The sequence below is a fragment of the Notolepis coatsorum genome (genome assembly GCF_963971535.1).
Source record: "Notolepis coatsorum genome assembly, chromosome: 2".
NCBI classification, from domain to species: Eukaryota; Metazoa; Chordata; class Actinopteri; order Aulopiformes; family Paralepididae; genus Notolepis; species Notolepis coatsorum.
Genome location: NC_140166.1, coordinates 74,679,966 through 74,700,113, shown reverse-complemented (window position 1 = coordinate 74,700,113; position 20,148 = coordinate 74,679,966). Strand labels below are relative to the sequence as shown.

At 43.2% G+C, this 20,148-nt stretch overlaps 1 protein-coding gene across 1 annotated transcript in view; it reads right to left on the bottom strand.

Annotated features, from left to right (window-relative positions):
* smyd2a (SET and MYND domain containing 2a) overlaps positions 1-20,148 on the bottom strand; it is a 46,144-nt gene that overhangs the window by 9,221 nt on the left and 16,775 nt on the right. The window contains exons 5-8 of the mRNA XM_084307833.1: positions 11,991-12,118; positions 7,418-7,485; positions 6,173-6,275; positions 5,799-5,909 (exon numbers count right to left, since the gene is read on the bottom strand). Coding sequence (XP_084163959.1) covers positions 5,799-5,909; positions 6,173-6,275; positions 7,418-7,485; positions 11,991-12,118 — 410 coding nt within the window. The remainder of the gene's footprint in view (positions 1-5,798; positions 5,910-6,172; positions 6,276-7,417; positions 7,486-11,990; positions 12,119-20,148) is intronic.

Below are 20,148 nucleotides of genomic sequence, written 5' to 3'. Positions count from 1 at the left end.
ATTAATCTTTTGTTTCGCACACAGGGACATTGAGGACAGGAAGATACCATGGGGTCTACATTTTGCATCACGTAGGTGACCTGATGTTAAAGACACCAGCCTTAGTGAGCACCGCCACCTGTACTTTTGGGCGTCCGCGCCTGTAAAGGGGAGGGTGGGATTTAATTTCCTTTTGTATTTCATTTGGTGCCACTGGTAGTCCTCCTTGATCTCTGTGTTGCTGTGTTTTGTAAATAAATACTATTATTTTGCAAATCGTTTTCCATGGTTTTGTGTCACTGCACCCTCACTTACCCTGTTTGTGGCCTTGTGTTGCGTCCCCTTACTGGGGTGCGTAACAACTCCCATCATTGTTGCAAAATAATAATAATAATAATAATAATAATAATAATAATAATAATAATAATAATAGCCTAATTTAACAGGTTCAGCACCAGAGGTCGCTATGGGCCGTTGTGTGCCAGCGCTCTGTTCAATGGGGATAAAATCCGGTTTGCAGTGCTAAACCTATATTAAATATTATAGCTATGGATCTAATAATAACAACGTCGATTGTCAGTGAGTTTCTTCCAGTCAACATGCAAAAAAACAGATAATTATTTCATCCATACATTTCCGTTTTATACCGTGGTGTCATGAGTATAGTTTTAGAGTGATCCTGTGTAATCCCAGGAAACAGCTCTTTACTGCATTTCATTATAAATCGTGCCATTTCTCGCCTGGATCAAGAATCATTCTGAAATCAACGCTAGATTATCTGTATTATGTTTCATCATGCATGCACGAAAGGGTGGGTGGGTGGGGGGGCGGGGGTTTTCTATGCTTTGAGCGCCACCAACGGCATACATTACACAGTACAATACAGACACACGCTGCGGTCGTGGGAAAAATCATCGGATCAACACAAGATTGATAACATACAGTCCTTACCTCGTCTATGATGTACTTCAAAAAGAATAATCCAATTATCTGATCGCCATTCCAAATTCTGATCGCGGTCGTGTGTCCAACATTATCCACCAAAACACATGAACCGGCGGTGCTCGAGTGTGTTATAAACGTTACTCATGCCCGAGAAGGAAAACCTGGACCGGAGTTCTTAGATCGACGTACAGCCCAAGCCAGAGGCTTTCCAATGATGTGCAATACCGTCCGCAAGGCGTTAGGCGGCGGTATTGGCCGTTTGCAATCTCAGAGCCATTCCCAATGATAACATCAGGCTGGATGGATGAATTATGAATGGATATAGCGAATAAAATAAATAACGATTCAAACCTGGGCTTTCTCGGGTTTGACGCTCAAGCGATGGCGAGTTAACCCGACTTATCCCGGGTCTGGCGCAGAATGTGTTAAAATACTCTTGTTGCTTCCTGAGTACAGTTGGTTGTTTTCAGCGTTTTATTCACGTATGTGTAATTTAGTTGAACATCTTAGTTTTTTCGATTTTTAGTTTGTTTATTTCTTAAGTTAATATAAAAGTGTTTAGAAATGTTTAGAGTTTGTTAAATACATGCTTTTGATTTCTTTTGAGTGGCGAGCGACGTTTTTTTGTTGTTCGCTAATTTCTCACCACATATCAAGCATACAGGTAAGCCTGTATCGTTTGTAGTGAAAGCTAATTAATCTGTCCACGCTGAATTAAACCCTATTTCTATTTTTTTGGATTTCTCCATGGTTAGCTTACAGTGCAGTGCAGACGGCAGGGAGAGGCGCGGGGGGGGTGACGTCTATTTTAGTTGATGAAATATTAAACACTTTTATATTTCAGTTCACAATATCACCTCGATCTCAAATGTAAATTAAAATAGCCGTTATTTATTTCCATATTATAATTTTTCAAACCTACGTGGAGCCACTGCAGAGTGGCTGATCAGCCGCATGCGGCTCCAGAGCCGCGGGTTGCCGACCCCTGATTTAGATGGATTGCTCAGGTTCACCCTGGCTGGACGCTCACACCAAGGACAAGGAGAACACGGAGGCCTCGTGGGACAGTAAGAGACGAGCCCTGTCCCTGCCGTTGGCACAATGAGGACACGGGACACGGTCTGCAGGGAAAGCAGAGCAAACCCACTCTGCTGCTGTACTTGTCTTACAGACACAAATGTTCGATTAATACAACAAGCTTACACAAGATAGTTAACACTAAACAGGTACTGTGTGCCAAAACGGTAGCTTCTTTGATCTCATCAGTGTCAATGAGCATGTTTGTTTCAAGTTATAAGCTGGTGCTTGGCGATCTTCTGTTCACCCAATCCAAAATTTAACAAAGCCTCCGATTGGCTAATACAATATACATGATGCACGTCATTACTCTGCAAAACAAGGTAGCGAAAGACGTATAGTTTTGGTATCAGTATCGAAGCCTTGATTGATTGATTGAAAACTTTAATTAACAGATTGCAGAATGGGTACAATACAGCTCAATACACACAATTGTTAAGGGGATGCAGACCAGAGAAAGACTTTAGTCTTGTTTACATCAGGGTCCCCCATTTTCAATTCATAATGAATTCAATTTAATTGAATGAATTGATGCTCAGGTTTACGCTGGGAGTCTCATTTCTCACATGTGTCCATTACCACTGGATGACTTTCAGTTTCTACCAGCCACTGTTCCCTCCAGAGACCGCTTCACAAGAGAGACCACTTCACAAGAGAGACAGCTTCACAAGAGAGAGACCGCTTCACAAGAGAGAGACCGCTTCACAAGAGAGAGACCGCTTCATAAGAGAGACCGCTTCACAAGAGAGACCACTTCACAAGAGAGACCACTTCACAAGAGAGACCACTTCACAAGAGAGACCACTTCACAAGAGAGACCACTTCACAAGAGAGACCTCTTCACAAGAGAGACCACTTCACAAGAGAGACCACTTCACAAGAGAGACCTCTTCACAAGAGAGACCACTTCACAAGAGAGACCTCTTCACAAGAGAGACCACTTCACAAGAGAGACCGCTTCACAAGAGAGACCACTTCACAAGAGAGACCACTTCACAAGAGACCGCTTCACAAGAGAGACCGCTTCACAAGAGACCACTTCACAAGAGAGACCGCTTCACAAGAGAGACCGCTTCACAAGAGAGACTGCTTCACAAGAGAGACCGCTTCACAACAAGTTTGTGACGTTTCCAGAATTCTATTGAGTAAGAATTTGGTGCCAAAGTGATTGAAGCCCTGCAGCCTGATGCACCAGCGATGTCTCTCCCTGGTTGGATAGTGAACACAGTGCCATCACAGGCCATAGAACTGATTTTGTAAGATACGATAAGATATTCCTTTATTTTTTAGATTTTTTAAATTATAGTACAGTGGAGAAGTACAAATAAAAATATAATAAAAAAAAGGTAGTGTAAACAATATAACAATATAATTAACTATGGACATGCGCATATGGGCAACAAGGTGCAAGATGAGGGCTGTCCCCGACTAAGGATTTGGATAGTCTACGGTAATATGATTGGCCAAAATTTGCCATTAGTCGACTATTAGTCGACTAATTTTTTTTATTTTTTTATATATATATATTTTTTTATCATTCCATTTGGACTGTGGGGGGTGCTTAATGTCTGAAGGAGTCGACTGAAGGCTTCTTGTCCTCTGCAAAAGCATGCAATTGGTCCACTGATGGATACATCTTGATATTTGTCTAGTGTGTTCATTAGATGGGTGAAATCCTCTTTCAGTGCCTCTGTGCCTGTTTTCCTAGGCAGTTAACCTCTGGTATGTGTGCCATTAGCGTTAGCCACGCTTCTAGGCCTCTTTTCTTTTGGAAAGAATGATAAAAAAAACAAAAAGAAAATTACCGTATACATTATTTAAATTTTTTTTGTATTTGACTAAGAGGTTGGCAGCCGACTACGGCTCCTTTCGACCGATTAGTCGACTAATCGACTAATAGGGGTCAGCCCTCTGTTATATTTGCCCTACAATAAATATAGTTAAAATATATATAATCTAAAAATGCTAAATGCTAAAAATTCTAAATATATGCTAATGAAGTATACAGTATACACATAAGGCGCAGTATGCATAAGGTATGTATGCCGTGATATACATCCATTGTCTACAGCCATTGTGTGATGCCAACCTACTGTAGCAACGGTGTGTGTTTACAGCTCGTAAAGTATTTAGTAAGTATTTCAATCTGAATACATTTAGTTCCACTCTGATTTTCTTGTTCTACGACTACGGGTCTCTCATAGCCAGAGCTCTCTCCACACTGTGTTAGCACTGGACTAGTGGAACAACCAGACCTCTCTCTCCACACTGTGTTAGCGCTGGACTAGTGGAACAACCAGACCTCTCTCCACACTGTGTTAGCGCTAGACTAGTGGAACAACCAGACCTCTCTCTCCACACTGTGTTAGCGCTGGACTAGTGGAACAACCAGACCTCTCTCTCCACACTGTGTTAGCGCTGGACTAGTGGAACAACCAGACCTCTCTCTCCACACTGTGTTAGCGCTGGACTAGTGGAACAACCAGACCAATCTCCACACTGTGTTAGCGCTGGACTAGTGGAACAACCAGACCTCTCTCCACACTGTGTTAGCGCTGGACTAGTGGAACAACCAGACCTCTCTCCACACTGTGTTAGCGCTGGACTAGTGGAACAACCAGACCTCTCTCCACACTGTGTTAGCGCTGGACTAGTGGAACAACCAGACCTCTCTCCACACTGTGTTAGCGCTGGACTAGTGGAACAACCAGACCTCTCTCCACACTGTGTTAGCGCTGGACTAGTGGAACAACCAGACCTCTCTCCACACTGTGTTAGCGCTGGACTAGTGGAACAACCAGACCTCTCTCCACACTGTGTTAGCGCTGGACTAGTGGAACAACCAGACCTCTCTCCACACTGTGTTAGCGCTGGACTAGTGGAACAACCAGACCTCTCTCCACACTGTGTTAGCGCTGGACTAGTGGAACAACCAGACCTCTCTCCACACTGTGTTAGCGCTGGGCCAGCAGTCCACTAGACTAGCAGGAACAACCAGACCTCTCTCCACACTGTGTTAGCGCTGGGCCAGCAGTCCACTAGACTAGCAGGAACAACCAGACCTCTCTCCACACTGTGTTAGCGCTGGGCCAGCAGTCCACTAGACTAGTAGGAACAACCATAGAACTATAAGAGAACAACATATTTTCCCCTCTCCCTCCATCCCACCTGCAGTTCCGCCCAGGGGTGTGCTCCACCGTTTGGGAACCACTGCCCTAGGGTTGGTGTAAATCATACAATGTCACAGAATTATTTGGGGCGACTTGTGGCTCAGGAGGTAGAGCGGTCGTCTGGTAATCAGAAGGTTCCCAGTTTGATTCTGGCTCCTCCCGGCAGCATGTCGAAGTGTCCTCGAGCAAGACGCATAACCCCTAACTGCTCCTGATGAGCAGGTTGGCACCTTGCATGGTCGGTGTGTGAATGTCTGAGTGAATGGGTGAATGTGAGGCATAAGTTGTAAAGCGCTTTGGATAAAAGCGTTATACAGTATAAATGCAGTCCATTTACCATTTATTCTCACAGACAGTAAAAATGCATTTTTCTATATACCGGTATACTTAATAGCTATTATTAGCTAGCAAATGCATAATTATTTTATATCATTGTATTCATTGAGTCACCAGAGAATGAACAGAAGTGCATTTACAACATAATTTGAGCTGGTGCACAAACTGAATAGATAAACAAAATGACCAATTAAGCCAGTGAACCATTTTGGGGTATTATGCGTCCGGCCCACAAAATCATCTGTATTTTTCCCTTGGTAATCGTAAATCTAGCTGACAGACGAAACACACCTTAGACTTGGTGGTGCACTCTGCACATTGGCAGGTGAAGAAGTAGGAATCTATCAGCCTCTCGTTTCGGTCGTCTGTTGGGTAGAGCAGGTCTATGTAGCTGTTGAAGATCTGCAGATTCAGGGAAAGAGAGAGAGTGAGAGTGTAAGAGAGAGAGGGAGAAATAGTGAGAGTGTAAGAGAGAGAGAGGGAGAAGGAGAGAAAGAGGGAGGGAGGGAAAGAGAGAGAGAGTGAGGGTGTAAGAGAGAGGCAGAAAGAGTGAGGATGTAAGAGAGAGAGTGAGAGAGATAGATCACAGAATCAAAATTAATCTCAAATCCAGAATCCCCTACTGCATTTATTAGGTGCACATTCCGTCTCTGCGTCTCCTTTACCTCGTCTCCAGGGCTGATGTCCTGTACAGCTCGGACCTCGGCCACCGTGCCCTTGTAGGTCACTATGACGTTGGGACTACAGCCGTGGTTCATCAGCGCAACACTGGAAACCAGGAGGGAGTGACGGGATACCTTATTACTGTTATTTATACATACATACATAGCTTGCTACTGTATGTTATCTCAGTTGCAGTGCATGGCAAAAATTGGGATTAGCTGTTATTTGCTCTTAAAAAAGGGATATAGACCACCGCAACACTTTATTTTCAGCTCATGGGAGACGTAAGTGGTTGTAGCTACGGCTGTGGGGGTGCTGGAGACATGATCCGATATACTTGTGTATACGCCTGAGTCTCCTGAACACGGAGAGACCAATCCCAAGTCGATCAGCACTTTTGCGGCCGAGCTATAGTAACTTTTCCGCACCTAGTTCCCAACCGGCGCTAAGGCTGTCCCCGAACCCTGTTTTTGGGATTCGAACTTCGTCAGGGTTTTTCGAACGAACGTTCGAATCTTTGTTTTTAATAAAAAATTAATAAAAACGTAAAAAAGTGTAATGACTTTTTTTTTTTTTTTTACTATCCTCAAACTAAATCCTCAATTTGAATAAAGTGAGTAATCTGATTAAATTAGTATTTTTTTTTTATTAAATCAACTTTCCAGCCCCAGACCCAGCCCAACTAAATCAATTAAATCAACTTTCTTTAATGAATATAACTCATCAGTTTCTTTTAATACTATAATTATAGACTAGTAGCCTAATCTGTATCTGCAACTGTGAAGAAAAACCCCATTGGTTTAAACAGAATTAATAGAAAAAATAAAAAAATTCAAATGTTGATTTAGAATTCGAATGCCAACGTAACGAACGAAGGTTCGAACGTTTGGGCTCAGCCCTAACCGGCGCATACGCAGATTGCCCAGGGAGTGTGTCTGGACAATCCAGAGAGAATCCCTGGGCAATCTGCGCATGCAGAGTTTGGGGAGTAGGTGCGGAAAAGTGACTATAGCTCGGCCAGGAAAGTGCAGATCGACTGCCGATGTGTGTAACATACCTAGATAAGTAATGCATGGTCACTCACAGGTGCACTATAGCTGTATCTACTGTATCTGCCAGCACCATCAGCACTTTGTGTACTCATGGTTAGTGATTAGCATGGTAGAACAAACCCTTAAGTGAAACATAATTTGACTATAGCGAATAAACACACACATCATGATGATGATGTGACCACAATAACTTACTCTGGGAAAACTGCTGACCCCAGGTGAGACAACTCCTCGTCCTCTATGGTAAAACCATTACAGTTCACCTAGAGAGAGAGAGAGAGAGAGAGAGAGAGAGAGAGAGAGAGAGAGAGAGAGAGAGAGAGAGAGAGAGAGAGAGAGAGAGAGAGAGAGAGAGAGAGAGAGAGAGAGAGCGAGTGAAAATGGGAGCAGAGAGATAAGAGGAGCAGAAAGAGGGAGAGCAAGAAAAGAAAAGAGAGGACAGAGGAATAAGGGAGAGAGAGTATGTAAAAGTCAGTGATAATAGGAGTTGTGCTCTACCCTCCCTCCCCATGTCTAAATATACACCGGCTCTACTATTAGCTGCAGAGCCGTATATCTCCTGGGTTCTGTCACTTTCACTGCCACAGCTTCGGATACCAGACAGTCAGGCTAACGGGGTTGGAATAACAGGCATGTCCGGTTCACCTGCTTCATCCGTCTGTCCGTCTGTCTGTTCCACCCGTCTTTTCAACAACGTGTTACTATTCAACTTCAACTTCAAACTTCAAATTACTTTATTTTCCTTTCGGAACTTCATTTGTGCAGTGGTTGAAAGACAAACATACAGTCACAATACATAGACACTCACCACTATATATTTAAAAAAAAGTTAAAACTACAATAAAAAGACCACTATATAAAAAAACACCAACTACATTAAAACTACAGTACTTAAAGCATGATATATTAAAAACCATGTGGAGCAGTTCTGTATGTATATAAATAATAAATAGTAGTACAGGTACATACTAGTATGTGTCCATCAGGTGGAAGGGGGAGTCTATTTTAAGTAGTCCAAAGTCCTTGGGGGGGGTGGGGGGGCAGTCCGGCCTCCACCAGACCTAGGTGGGCTCAATTCACCATCCACAGGAAGTGGATTTTAAGTCAAATTAAAATGTTGAAATGTTGTCCAGCCTATTGACAAGTAAAATAAAAACGCATGTTCCAAAAATCTATCCCGTTTAAATATTGAATTAAAAGTGAATTGATCCCAACCTTGTTATGTGGTGGAAGGAACATCGTTTACCAAGCAACTCGTCCAGATTTGCATTTTTTATAATTTACTGTCTTCCATTGAACTCAACAGGCTGTGTTTGGTGTGTGTGTCGTACATACAGGACATTTCAAATTCATTATTCCCTTCCCCCGATCAACTGCCTTAACACCCCAAAGGTCAACAAACCTTTACAAGATGTACAATAGACTAGCTTCCTGGCTCCAAACAGGAATGTCTTTATTATTTGCCTGACAGTACAACCGAGTCTAATAGTAATAATGAGGATCACTGTGGTTGTTTTGAACAGGGAAATCCATTTTGCCGTGAAATGCGAGTTTGTCGTGAATGAAAAAGGCTAGGAATGTGCAGTGAGTGGATTTTGTGGCAGAAACCAATAAATGGAAAATGGGGCATTTTTCGATCACAGAATTGTCCTTTATGACAATTTTAAACATTTACCAGTGACTTCAAATATGAAAGAAAAACGATGATATGTACGACAGATTCTTGGGTCAGGTCATGTTAGTCCCCGTCCTCAAGGTGGCAGCAGAGTGAACAGACTTCTAAACAGAACCTGGTATGACATCATTATGTGGGGCTCGTTCTGATTGGCCTGTTTAATCTGAAAGATTATTTAACTATAACCACCTGGTCAAAATGGCAAGAAGTACCAATGTCCAGCAGCTAAATAAGTGACCGTTAAATCCACACTCAAACTAATCAAAAACAGTAATACAGTAGGGCTGCTCGATTATGGCAAAAATCCTGATCACAATTATTTTGATTGATATTGAAATCACAATGATTAAAACATGATTGCTCATTGATTTGAGAACGCCGCATGACAATGACACGGCACAATAATCGCTTTAACTGGATTATCTTGTTTTCATGATCGTGGGAAGACAAAATACATCTTTTGTATTGAAACTCGATTAATCGCCCAGCCCTATAACATGAGACCTTAAAAGTTGTGTAAGAGACTATAAATGTTTATGGCGTGTTTGAGAATTGTGCATTTGGAGAAACATCCCACCCCTAGACAGTGGGAGATTAACCCTTTCACTACCACACTACCAAGGGGTTAACCCTTTCACTGCGACACTACAGAAGGTTAACCGGCTGTAGTGTGGTTGTTAAATGTGGGCTTCTGAGGGAAGCAGCAGAGTGGACCACAGCGCTGACAGACACTAAACACTCTTAATTACACTAAACAGGCCCCAGCGGGTGTGTGTGGCGAGACCCTCCAAGTCAACAAAGCACGTGCTCCTGTGTGTCTGCATTACCAAGTGTGAGACAGCTGTACAGAGGGGGGGGGGGGGGGCACAACGTGCACACGTGGGCATATTTCACAGCGTCCATCGTCGGTCGTGTCGGACCAAGTGAGGACAACACCAGTCTGTTGGCAGACGAGGGCCGGCCCACTGTATTTCTCTTAACCAATCGCATTTCACCACCAAACTCCACCCACTGCCACTGAACTTTCCAGAAACCGAATGGAAAAAAAAAAAAAAGTCTTGTTGACAGGCAGGCAAAGAGTAATACATTTCTGCCTGGCAACCAGAGTGATGAGTCAGCATGGTGGTGGGAAATGTAGTTGACTGCTACTTATATCTACACTACAAGCAATTTGTCTGTCTACCAAGTGTGACAAAGTGTTAGAAGTAACCTTGCTGTATCCCCTACAAGTGTAACATCAAGAGACGGCTCCTGTGACTTGCATCAGGGAATGATGTTCAACACCAGAGCAGAATTGGCACTTGTTTGTTAACCCTTTCACCACCACACTACAGAAGGTTAACCCTTTCACTACCACACTACAGACGGTGTGGTAGTGAAAGTGTTAACCTTCTGTAGTGTGGTGGTGGTGAAAGGGTTAACTCTTTGTCGTGTGTTAGGGAGAGGGTTAACCTGCTGTATTGTCGCAGTGAAAGGGTTAACCCTTTGGTAGTGTGGTAGAGAAAGGGTTCAACTAGACTAGGACCCTCAAAGCCCTGCCGGTGCCTCTAATGTAAGCTCTGAGAATCTAGATTTGGTAGCAAGAGAGAGAGAGAGAGAGCTGGAAGGCACTTCACAATTATGAAAGCAGTCATTCCTGAAAGAACATCATGATTGATAAGATGACAGAAATCCTTCTATTGGTAATAGTGGATAAGCTCCTGTAGCAAGCTTTGTGCTCATACTATTTCATTAGCTTGGATGAACTCGTGCAGCGAGAGAGAGAGATGCAGATGACATGTAGTCGAGTCACTAAATCTCAAGTCCGAGTCGAGTCTTGAGTCCCCAGTGTTCGAGTCCGAGTCACCAAAGAAGAGCGTGAGTCGAGTCCCCATTACCCTAGTCCGAGTCCAAGTCATCGAGGTTGAGTCCACTCCACTCTGGCAGTCAAAGAGCTGACGTACAAATAAATAAAAAAAGTCTACATTAAACATAAATGACACAGCGGTCACCCTTTCAAAGGGAGTTTATTTACTTTGTGACACAATAGCCAAACAAATGCACTAGCCATCAATATCGTATGCCAAATGATTAGGGCCTATTTAAAAAGATATAAAAAATAAAGAACTGAATTTATCAATTGACAAGTCAGAGTCCTCGTCTGCACCTTCAGAGTCCGAATGCAGTCAATGCTCAAGTCCAAGTCATCAGTGCTCAAGTCCAAGTCGAGTCACAAGTCCTGAAAATCAGTCCAGGACTCGAGTCCTACAGCACTGACATGCAGAATGCAAAACAGTTTTGAGAAGCAAGGCGCCCATTGTTAATCTATAAACATACCAGTAAATGCAAATGTTGGAAGACAATTTGTTACTTTTAGTGTGACTACATTAATCTGGAACACTGGAAAGCAGATTGTGCAATGAAGAGAAAGGCCCTCCATTTAAATTCCAACATGTCATTACAGCTTGAACATTTAATATTTTACCAGGTTGGAACAATAGTTTGACTCTTGTTTTTTATTTCTTTTTTTTAATCCTCTCTTTCTCCGATTTGTCTCCGTTTTCTCCCCGTCCCAATTTTTTGTCGTTGTGCCAATTCCCCCCCTCCCCTACCTGGTTGTTGTGCGCATGTTCTCCTACTGGTCGGTACAAGGGAACCCTGAAGTCATCCGCACGCTTCCTCCGACACGCGCGGTGACAGCCAGTGGCTCTTTTTTCACTTGGCAGCGAGGACTCTCATTGGTGAAGCGTAACGCGTGGGAGGTCACGCTGCCTTCATCAAGTGCTGCCTCCGCTGAGCAAGCGCCCAGACCTGACCTGTAGGCGTCGCTGTCCACAACGCCAGATTCCCACCCATGACTTGCCCTCCCCCTAACCCAGCCAAACGGGTTAGTATAGCGATCAGCCCAAGCCCCAAGCAATGCTGACTCCGGGAGTCGTCAATAGTTTGACTCTTGAATAAAAAGTGACAGCCCTGATCAGTCGACTTCTATCGGGCTACGCAATGTTTTCAGGTCACCTGTGCGTTGTTTTCAAGATTCAAGATCACCTGTGCGTTGTTTTCATGTCACCTGTGCGTTGTTTTCAGGTCACCTGTGGGTTGTTTTCAGGTTACCTGTGCAAAGAGTTCGACGAGGACGTGGTCACTGGGGAAGTCCATGATGTTTCTAGAATAGAAGTGGTGCAGCGCCGCAAGGTCTGTCTGGTTCAACTCCTCCTTCTCACTGTCCAGCTTATCTAGATCTAACAGAGACACACAGACAGATAGATTAGATTAGTTTGAGCGCTTCACAGACACTGCAGTGAACTGATGGCGTGAACAAAATATGGTCAAAAATAAAAGACAGAAACAAACATAACAAATTATAAAGACATTATGAAATGGCATTTCAGACGAAAGCACTTTCCAGGATCAGGAACTCCTGATTCACTCCCTTTTTCAGAGGACTCCTCTTCAAATCGTTTAGTTTCTAAACACATTATAGAAAATGTACTATGGAGTTAAACAGTTTTTCACCATTTTTGTGGTCAGGAGTTTTTGGGCGGGACTGAAATCATGGCACACTGGAGCCTTAACCCCTCCCCTAACACTATATAAAAACTAGATCTCATTAACATATGTAACCCCTCCCCTAAAACGACATCTCATTAACATACGTTAACCCCTCCCCTAAAACTATATAAAAACTAGATCTCATTAACATACCCCCACCCCCTAACACTATATACAAACTACAGTCACTAAACATACACCCCCCCCCCCCTAACACTATATAAAAGAGTGTATTAGCATGGTAGTAGCTAAAAAGTGCAGCAGAGCAAATTAAGGGGGGGGATCAAATTCACTGTGCTTCTGATTTCGGAATGGGTTCTTCTTCAAGAGCAAGAAGAGCAATCACAAATGTTCTCTTCTCCATTGTTTTGTGTTAAAAAACACAGGTTAAAAAACACAAGTAACATTAACTAGTAGGCAACCGTAATCAGTGGTATCGCTCGTGTAGGGCGAGGCTCTATGTACCACTGTGCCTCGCGTTTGAGTGTGTTTGAGCGCAAGAAAAACACTTTGTGATTCAGAGACATTTCCTATCACCACATTGTGCACATTGGCTGTCGCTAGGGATTGAACCCATGACCTTCGAGTTCCAGGATTGTCTCTCTAAAAAAAACACCAGGCAACTTCTTTCCAAGTGATGATGACAGGAACCTGCTTTCTCTGGTAGCGGGGATCATTATCTGGTAGTGGGGATCATTATCTGGTAGTGGGGATCATTCTCTGGTAGTGGGAATATTTCTCTGGTAGCGGGGATCATTATCTGGTAGTGGGGATCATTCCCTGGTAGTGGGAATATTTATCTGGTAGTGGGGATCTTTCTCTGGTAGTGGGGATCATTATCTGGTAGTGGGGATCGTTCTCTGGTAGTGGGGATCATTATCTGGTAGTGGGGATCATTCTCTGGTAGTGGGGATCATTCTCTGGTAGTGGGGATCATTCTCTGGTAGTGGGGATATTTCTCTGGTAGTGGGGATATTTCTCTGGTAGTGGGGATATTTCTCTGGTAGTGGGGATCATTCTCTGGTAGTGGGAATATTTCTCTGGTAGTGGGAATATTTCTCTGGTAGTGGGGATTGGAAGAGTTGACTAAATCAACATGGAAGACTCTGTTGTAAGGAACATGTCTGAATAAAAATATGTAGGTAACAATAACTGTTGGCAGAAAGCCTTAAAGGGGACATGCATTATACATGGCTTTTTTCAGTGTTTAGCATTGTATTATAGTAATAGGAGTTAGTATCAATGGGTCTGTGTCTCTAAATACCATATTGGTGGATTGCTCTCATTCAGTTCAGACAATTTCCTCCTCCAGTTAATTAGGTCATTCTGATTTGACTCGCAAGGTGACGTAACTTGGCGCTGGTGGAGCAGATTGTGATCTGATTGGCTCTGTGGTTGTAGCGCATAGTGTAACCCGACACTTCCTCAAACGGGGTTTGACAAGAGAGCGAGCGAGAGAGAGGGAGAAACAGATAGAGAGAGGCTCATACGCTGTTTCTCTGAGCGATCTCTCCTCAGCTGTCTGCCCCTGCTTAGTTTACACACCCTCGCGACAGAGCACACATACACACACGCGCGTCGCGCTGTCGTCTCTGTCTGTCTGTCTCTCTCTCTCTCTCTCTCCCTCTCTATCTATCTCTCTCTCTCTCTCTCTCTCGAGTCGGGAGCATAACTAACGCCCCGTCTATGGCTGTAGCGCACAGTAAAACCTGACACTTCCTCAAACGGGAGAGGGAGAGAGAGAGAGAGAAGGGGACCCGTCTTATCTCACACACGCAGCTTTGTTTACACAGTGCTCCGTGTCTCTCTCTCTCTCTGTCTGCCAGTCGCAGACTGTGTGGATGACTATCACTCAAAGTGCTTATGGGCGGAGCCAAGCCAACACAGCCTGAAATCCAAAGTGAGAAAAATTTGGCTTTTGAGTACTTGATTAGAAATATAAAACAATGCATTTTTTTTAATAAAGCCTTACAGATGTGTTCCATAGACTCACAGGAATTGTGTAAAGTTGCCCAAATAGTGCTAGGAATAGCAATGCATGTCCCCTTTAAAGGAACACGCCATTTGGGGAAATAGTCTTCTCCAGAGAGAGACAAGAAGATAGATACCAGTTTCCTCTCTGTGCGTTCAGTAGAAAGCTATCTGGCTGCATGTTAGCCTAGCTTAGCACAATGAATGGAAGCGGACATGACCGGTTAGCCTAGGCATTGTCCAACTAACACCTCTCCCGAAGGCTAACCGATCATGTCCGCTTCCATTCATCTAACTAATCTGGTCTCTTTGGGAACATTTAAAGCCATGTTAAAGGTCCATGTAATTGAGAATTGCTCCTGTTTTAATTGAGCTGGATTCAGTCACTTCCTTGATTGATGCATGTGTTGTTGTTGTTGTTGTTGGTGTTGGCGTTCCCTGTCATTTATTTAATTTTAATTTAATTTTAAACAGTCACTGGCTAACTGTCTTGGCCAGGTCTCCCTAGGAAAAGATAAGATATTCCTTTATTGATCCCCTTGGGGAAATTCAGGCATCATACCAGCATGGGGGAGGGGGGTACAGGTAGTAGGAAACATGATACAGGTCATAGAATTATAGTACAGTGGAGAAGTAAAAATAAAAATAGGCAGTGTAAACAATATAACAATATAATTAACTCTGGACGCTAGGGGTGTAACGGTACGTGTATTCATCCCGCGAATTTACGGTACGGCTGTCGCGGTATGCGCACCCATGTGACGAATACGCCCCACAGCGCAAACACACCCACATGCAGGCACTTGCGAGGTCCGTGCGAGAACAGCGCGCGTGGCCGGGCACGCCGAGCTCAGACTTCAGAGCGGCGAAAGTGCACGGAGGAGAATGTAGCACATTTACATTGGAACAGCTGCAGGGTCATTACAGTTTTCTTTCGTTTTCTTGTGCGCCCAATAACATTAACCAAATGAAACCAATGGAAAGAAACACACACACTCGCGCCAACAAACACATCAACATTCTCCCCCGCAGGACTCACAGGCACAATCAAATAAAAAGAAGAAACATACTTTTCCGGACAGATCATCTGAGCTCCACTGTGTTTAAATCCAAATAATCCTCTGCCATTGTTGTAATATGTCATCTGTTCTCTAGTATTCAGTCTGGTCGTGAAGTAAAATTCTCTCTGGAAGTGAAACTGAAACTTAGCAAGGATACGTTTAAAGGGGCAGGAAGCAAGTGGATGCCTGAACACAGAATGACACCAGTATCACTAATTACCACGGCAAGCCTATAGAAATGTATTCTATTTAATAATAATAATTATAATATTATCATAAATATAATACATAAATAAAAAAATAAAAAAAAATATATATATAATAATTATTATAAATATTTTTTTTCTGTTGTACCGAACTCGTACCGAACCGTGACCCCAATACCGAGGTACGTACCGAACCGTGGCTTCTGTGTACCGTTACACCCCTACTGGACGCATATGCGCATATGGGCACGTAGGCAGTGTAAAACGGTCAAGGTGCAAGATGAGGGTATGTATGCCCTCTCAGTTATATTTGCCCTACAATTATTTTACAACTTGTTTTACAACTTGTTAAATAAAGGTCAATAATAAATTAAGTCCTACCAGATGTGCTCACATTCCAAGTCATAAAGATCCTACGTTTGATTGGTTGGTTTTTCAGAAACACTACAGTCATCGAAAACAGTTTAAGCCTGTCGCTACCACACTACCAAAGGGTTAACCCTTTCACTGCGACGATACAGAAGGTTAACCCTCTCACTGTCACACGGTCGACAAAGGGTTGACCCTTTCACTACCACACTACAGAAGGTTAACCCTTTCACTACCACACTACAGACGGTTAACCTTTCACTACCACACTACAGAAGGTTGGTACTAGTGAAAGGGTTAAAACAACTGTAAGGAGATCTGACGTGTTGACAGAGATGGATGTTGCAGGAATTAAACCCGAGACCGTCAGGCTATGTCAGGCTCTCTCTAATAGCCAGGCAAACCCTGGCTGCCAACTACAAAGTGTCCCCAGCATAAGAGGACACTCGCACACACACAAAAACCACACATACCTTTTTTTTAAAACACAAGATACTTGTGCCCTGTGGGCACTAAGGCTGTCCCCGAAGCCTGTTTTTGGGATTCGAACTTCGTCAGGGTTTTACGAACGAACGTTGGAACCTTCGTTTTTAACACTTTAATCGCCGGGAACGCCGTAACTCGTCTTTGCTCGCCATGCTCATTCTGCCGAAGACGCCGTAACTCGTCTTTGATATCAATATTTCAAAAATCTGTGATCGAAATCATATTTCTCCTCCGGAGACATGAGATGTACTGGTGAGCTCCACTCAACTGTCTAACGGTTCAAGAGCGCCATCTGGTGGCCGATCGGCAGATCGGCCAACAGGACGTGACGCGCCAAACAGGAAGTGCTCATCCATATTTCGTCCGGGCACTCGCGATCGTTAGCCGGACTCCATCTCAACACACTGGATAATCAATCGCTCACCCTAACTCAATAAACAACGTTATTTGGACGTATATAGTATTATACAACCTGGAAATGGTTAATCTATATCAACATCCCATAATCGAAAACTGTCTACTCCAAGCTGATCGTCCAACGGCGCGAGGAAGATATGGTAAGATCCAGCGTTATTTTCTAACGTGTTCCGTATAAACTGCTCTGATGACCATATGACCCACACTAGACGAATGATATAACGTTGCCCACAGAATTATAAACGACCCCCCGCCCATCCGGTCAATATCAGATGATACGTAGTAACTTCTAGAAGTACCTCCAGTTGAAATTTTTCATCTGGCACCGATCGTTACCAAACTGTATTTGATCATCAATATAATGCATTTGGGGCTATAAATCAAGTTCTGGAGAAAGCTGCAGAAAACGATAAAAACATACTTATACTTTAGATCATATTTTAGTATGAATATGTGAATGAAAAAGTATAACGTTGCTACACCCTGAACAATGGATATAGGACATTGAATGGGCCATAATAATGTCAATTTAGCAATAGAATTTAAAAAGTTATAGCCCTGCAAAGAAGGGGAACTTCTCCATAGACAAATAGAGCTGGCTAGGGATGGTAAATTATGAATTTAACCATGGCGATCAAAAGTAAAATTATTATTATTTTTTTAATATATCCTCAAACTAAATCCTCAATTTGAATAAAGTGATTAATCTGATTAAATAATAATGAGTCTTTTTTATTAAATAAACTTTCTTTAATGAATATAACTTTTTTTTAATACTATAATATTAGTGTAGCCTAATCTTTATCTGCAACTGTGACGAAAAACCACATTGGTTCAAACAGAATGAATAGACACATAAAAGAAACATAAAAAAAAAGAAAAGAAAAAATCTTTTTAAATAAATTCGAATTTTGATTTAGAATTCGAAAGTTAACATAACAAACGAACGTTCGAACATTCGGGCTCAGCCTTAGTGGGCACCTAAAGAAGATTGAAACGAGGATACGCTTCCAGAATTCTGACTCGACAATCCAATGGACTCCGGTTGTGAAGCTACCAGCGAAGGACAACAAACCCCACCAGCTTAAAGTGACACTGTCGGCAATGAAAATGCCCTCTGGAATAGGCATGGGGTAAAACGCCGGAAAAAAATCTATCCCCGGCAGAATTACGATGCCTGAAACGGCAAATATCGAACGCCCAGAATTAGCAACTGGCTGGCCCTCTTTATCAACAAGCCAACCAGCTAACATGGCTAATGCTAACACAAAAAGAGTGGAAAGGGACCCAGGCCTGGAACTGCGCCCTAAGAGAGGGAACCTCGCCCCGAGAGAGAAGGAGGTTTGTCCTGAGAGAGGGAGGTTTGTTTGTCTTGAGAGAGGGAGGTTCGAAGGGTCAAAGTGACCTGCCACTATTGCATGAACCAGGATTATCATCGGAAGACCTGACCCCCCGGCCATCAACCCCACACCCCCTTGGGAAGAATGAGGCGCTGTGGACAAGCCACCACAGCTACTGGCTAATGATAAAGACACAGAAGCTAATGAACAACAAGCTAATGGTACGAAACGCCCTGGCCCTGAGAAAAATAACAGGCCGCAGCACACTGACGAACAGGAAAACATTGTACCAACAACGCTGATAATAGGCGATTCTGCTGTAGGCTATAGCAACAATAAGATACATACAAAGATATACTGCTACCCTGATAGAACTGTTTGTGAAATAACAAAGCACATTCCAAAAATCTTATCTGAAAACACAGCAGCCAGGAAATTAATCATCCACGTAGGAGCAAATTACATCTCAAAGCGACAGTCTGTAAAGCTGGAACGTAGGGCTGGGCGATATAACGATAATGATAATTATCGCGATATATTTTAATAATCACATTTTTTTTATTTATTTTTTTGGACCTGCAACAGGACAGTTTTAAACCCAGAGACAGTGGACAGACTTGTCTTTCTTGCCTGCAACTTAAAGTAATGGCTTTGCTTGTCTAAATGACAATACTGACCAAATTGAGATTTATTTTGTTTGCTTTCTAATTTAAAATACAGTTTGAAACCGTCTGTACACAGTAGGCTATGTGTGCTAGCAGAGCTAGACTCCAGTCACGAGTCAAGGTGTACATGTGCGGTGGTTTGTCCACCAAAAAAGCGCCAAAAGATAGAAAAGCAACTAGCAGAGCCAGAACTGTTCAACTCCCCTGGAGCCACAGCCAGCAGGAGAAGCCGGTTTACTTTAGCTTTTAAACCAGCTGCAGCCTGAGAACTGGAGTGTGAGGGGCTGTAACACTAAAGATGGCGGCAACGACAAAGAATTGCTGCAAAATAACATACATTATGTTGTTAAAAAAAAGAAATTTTATTTTGTTTTACTTATAACAATATCGATATTATCGAATATCGAGTGATATGATATTGTTATCGATATCGTTATCGCGATATAATTTTTGGCCATATCGCCCAGCCCCACTGGAACGTGCTTTTAATGAATTGCTGAAAATGCTGGATTCCACAAACATCGAATCCCACATCAGTGGCCCCTTACCAACAGTCTCTAAATTGATGGAACGTTTCAGCAGACTTCTCCAGCTAAACAAATGGCTCTCAAATGCTTGTGTGCTACACAATGTCAATTACATTGCAAACTTCGGCATGTTCTGGAGACGTGAACATCGAAAATAATAGATTTTCTCTCTAAACAGATCTGGAAGCAGAATGTTCACTTCACATATATTCTACTCCGTTGACAACGGCCTTGCAACAAGCTCTAGGACAGACAGTACAATAACACAACCTAACTCTGATGACGTCAAGACGATAGAATCGCTATCGGAGGACATACAGAGCAAGATGATCGCTGGATTGGATCGCGGAGGACATCAACAGGATTACAGCAGAACTAACAGCGTTCCCCCCCCAGCACTTCCTCTCCTGTGTCACTCTCCTCCTCCCCCCTCCCCATTGATCGGGGATCCCCCTCTCCATCAACAACCCTAAAACGCAGGCAAATCAAACTCACTGCAGCCAAGAAAAAGCTGAAGGAGTTTCAGCAGAAGAGCAGGATGGCCGACCAGAGCAGGGCGTCCCTTCCCCCCCCTCTTTCCTCCCTTGTATCACTCTCCTCCCCCGTCCCTCTTGCCAGGTCATCACCAAAGTACCAAAACCCCCTTCCCCCTCCTCATGCCTCCCCTTCTCCCCCTTA